Source organism: Dendropsophus ebraccatus, chromosome 6 (genome assembly GCF_027789765.1).
Source record: "Dendropsophus ebraccatus isolate aDenEbr1 chromosome 6, aDenEbr1.pat, whole genome shotgun sequence".
NCBI lineage: Eukaryota > Metazoa > Chordata > Amphibia > Anura > Hylidae > Dendropsophus > Dendropsophus ebraccatus.
This window is the reverse complement of record NC_091459.1, coordinates 148,120,229-148,122,903: the sequence shown is the minus strand read 5'-3', so window position 1 is coordinate 148,122,903 and position 2,675 is coordinate 148,120,229. Positions and strand designations below refer to the sequence as shown.

General features: G+C 42.4%; 1 protein-coding gene across 1 annotated transcript; it reads left to right on the top strand.

The window, feature by feature from the left end:
• The first annotated feature begins 946 nt into the window (after positions 1 to 946).
• On the top strand, positions 947 to 2,263 carry LOC138795340 (olfactory receptor 13C9-like). Its single transcript, XM_069974328.1, has 3 exons — positions 947 to 954; positions 1,087 to 1,165; positions 1,295 to 2,263. Exons 1-3 carry the CDS (start codon positions 947 to 949, stop codon positions 2,261 to 2,263), a joined length of 1,056 nt encoding a protein of 351 aa, XP_069830429.1.
• Positions 2,264 to 2,675: the final 412 nt, after the last annotated feature.

Sequence of the window (2,675 nt, the reverse complement as noted above, 5' to 3'; positions counted from 1 at the left end):
GTGTTTAAATAACCGGCCTGGCCCCCTTCCCCCACTTGCGCACCAGCAGCCTTTTCATTGGCTGGAGCGCATCACATGTCTTCCAGCTTGCTCAGCCCTGATTGGCTGAGCTTGCTGGAAGCCATGTGATGCGCTCCAGCCAATAAAAAAAGGCTGCCGGTGCACCAGCGCACTGGCAGCCTTTTATCTACCATGGACCCGGAAGCGAGGGAGCTCCGGAGGTGACGGAGGCGCGAACGGCGGGCGATTTAAGTGGCAATCGTCACCGGAGTGATGGTGAGTATGGTGTGTGTGTGTCTGTTTTTTTTTTCAGGTCCCGTGGGAGTTGTCCTTTAAACATGTTCCTCGGTTTACCGATAATTTGTGATTGCTTCTCGTTTTCACATTTTAGGAATTATTCACATTAGAGGTGGCACATAGTGAGACTTGTAGAAGGAGCAAGAAATTTAAACTAACCAACCAACAGCCCTAAAGCCCCAATAGTCAGTGGTGATCGTCTGTTCACTGGGGATTTTGTGGCTTGTTTCCCCCACTCTCGGTCCTGTCCTCTCCCCGTATCTACAAAGATGGAGGAGGAGACTCCTAGGATCAGATCAGGGGGGAACTTAGGTAGTGAGGCTGATGTGGGGGGTGAAGACTTTCCGATATGACCGCAACTTAGTTCGGACTTTATCCCTCCCCGTACAGCGCGTTATAAATCACTTATCAGCCTTTCAATACATCAGTAATTGCAGAACATTTATTATACCTATATAGGATCAGCAGTGTGTACAGCAGATGTGCACGGCGCCGTGGCCAGTAATTGGCTGAGCAGGTTGTTACTCTCCATACAAGAATGACAGCCCACTTAGCCAATACCTGGCCACGGCGCTGTCATGTCTTAATCAGTGATTGGCTGAGTGGCTCTTTTGCCACTACGGGGGACATTGAGGCACATTGAGGGAGCATGGGCAGGTAAGTATGGATGAGCAAACTTTGTGAACCGCCCTAAAACAGCTAAATGTCTGCAATCACTGAGCTGTTTTAATGTGGTTGGTTTAAAGTTCAGTTTGGACGATTATATGTAAAAAAATTGCTAACATGCAGAACCAAATTTTTGAAAAGTTCCCTCATCTCTAATCTGAATTCTTCTGCAGAGTTTGCCACCTTATTCGAGAATTCTAAGGCAAGACGGTTAAAGTTGTACTATTCCACATCCAATTGATACATTTTTGCAATTTTTTTATTTGTTTTTATTTTATTACTTTTAGATCTCCGAACACTGTTTTATTTCAATCCTCTGTGTGTCTTCTAGGCTGAGAACCTTCAAAGTAAATATTATGACTCGGAATTTGGAAACCAAACCTTGGCCGATGAGCTTCTCTTTACTGCTTATCCTCCAAGCCTGGGGATGAGAATATTTATGTTCATTGGTTTGTTATTTATGTACATACTGACCATGTTGGGGAACAGTCTCCTGATCTGCACCGTCGTCCTCAGTCCTCGGATACACACGGCCATGTATTTTTTCCTCTGTAATTTGGCTTTTATTGACTTGTTCTTCTCGTCCAATTCTATTCCACACTCTTTGTTTTATGTATTTTCTGAAAGAAGAAGAATTTCTGTCGCTGGTTGCCTGACACAGATGTACTTTGGTTTGATTTTAGGAGGCACGGAGAGTGTGTTACTAGGGGTGATGGCCTATGACCGGTATATTGCCATATCCTTCCCCCTACATTACACCACCATTATGAGCTGGAGGAGGTGTCAATACCTTATGCTCATCATATGGTCAGCAAATATATTAGTAACCATAACTCCGTCCATACTGAAGCCATTTGTGTTCTGTAGGGGTAACAAGGTGGACCACTTCACTTGTGAGAGTTTAGTGATTCGAGAGCTGGTGTGCGGAGACGTCCCCTTCTATAAACTAACTATGTTCATTGGCAGTGTACTCTTTCTGTTCCTGCCATTCGTTCTCATTGTGGTCTCTTATCTTTGTATCATTATATCGATATTAAAAATCAGCTCAGCAGATGGCCGATCAAAGGCGTTTTCTACCTGCACCTCCCACCTGACGGTTGTTTTTATGCATTATGGGACGAATATGACCGCGTACATGGGACAAGGAAAAAATAACCTAGCAAATATAAAATATATTTCTATAGTTTATGGGGCTGTTATACCCATATTGAATCCTTTCATATACAGCCTGAGGAATAATGACGTGAAAAGAGAATTTCGGAAAATGTTGACCAGATGTACAGTATCAGATCCACTATAATGGCTTCGGCCAGAACCCTTAGTCACATTGTACAGATTGACACATGATCAAATCACATCTTGTAATTATATAACGATTACGATTATATAAAGATGACTAGAGATGATCAAGTAGATATTCGATCGAATAGTACACTGTTTGAAATACTCAGTTTTTGACCAAAAACGCAGTAGAAGATGAATATTTTGCCATCAGGCAAACCCTACGTTTCCATTCATTTCTTCTGTCCAAGTGAATGAGGTTATCTGAATCCACCAAGATGACTTTTTCTTTAATCCCTTTAAGACCAGGTACATTTTGGCTCTATATGGGTCATCCGACATAATGTATTTTGCTAAATTATGTTATTTTGCTTTTTTGCTTCTATGGTGTTTTATTCCTTCTATCTTCTTATGAAGCAAACTTTCTGCCT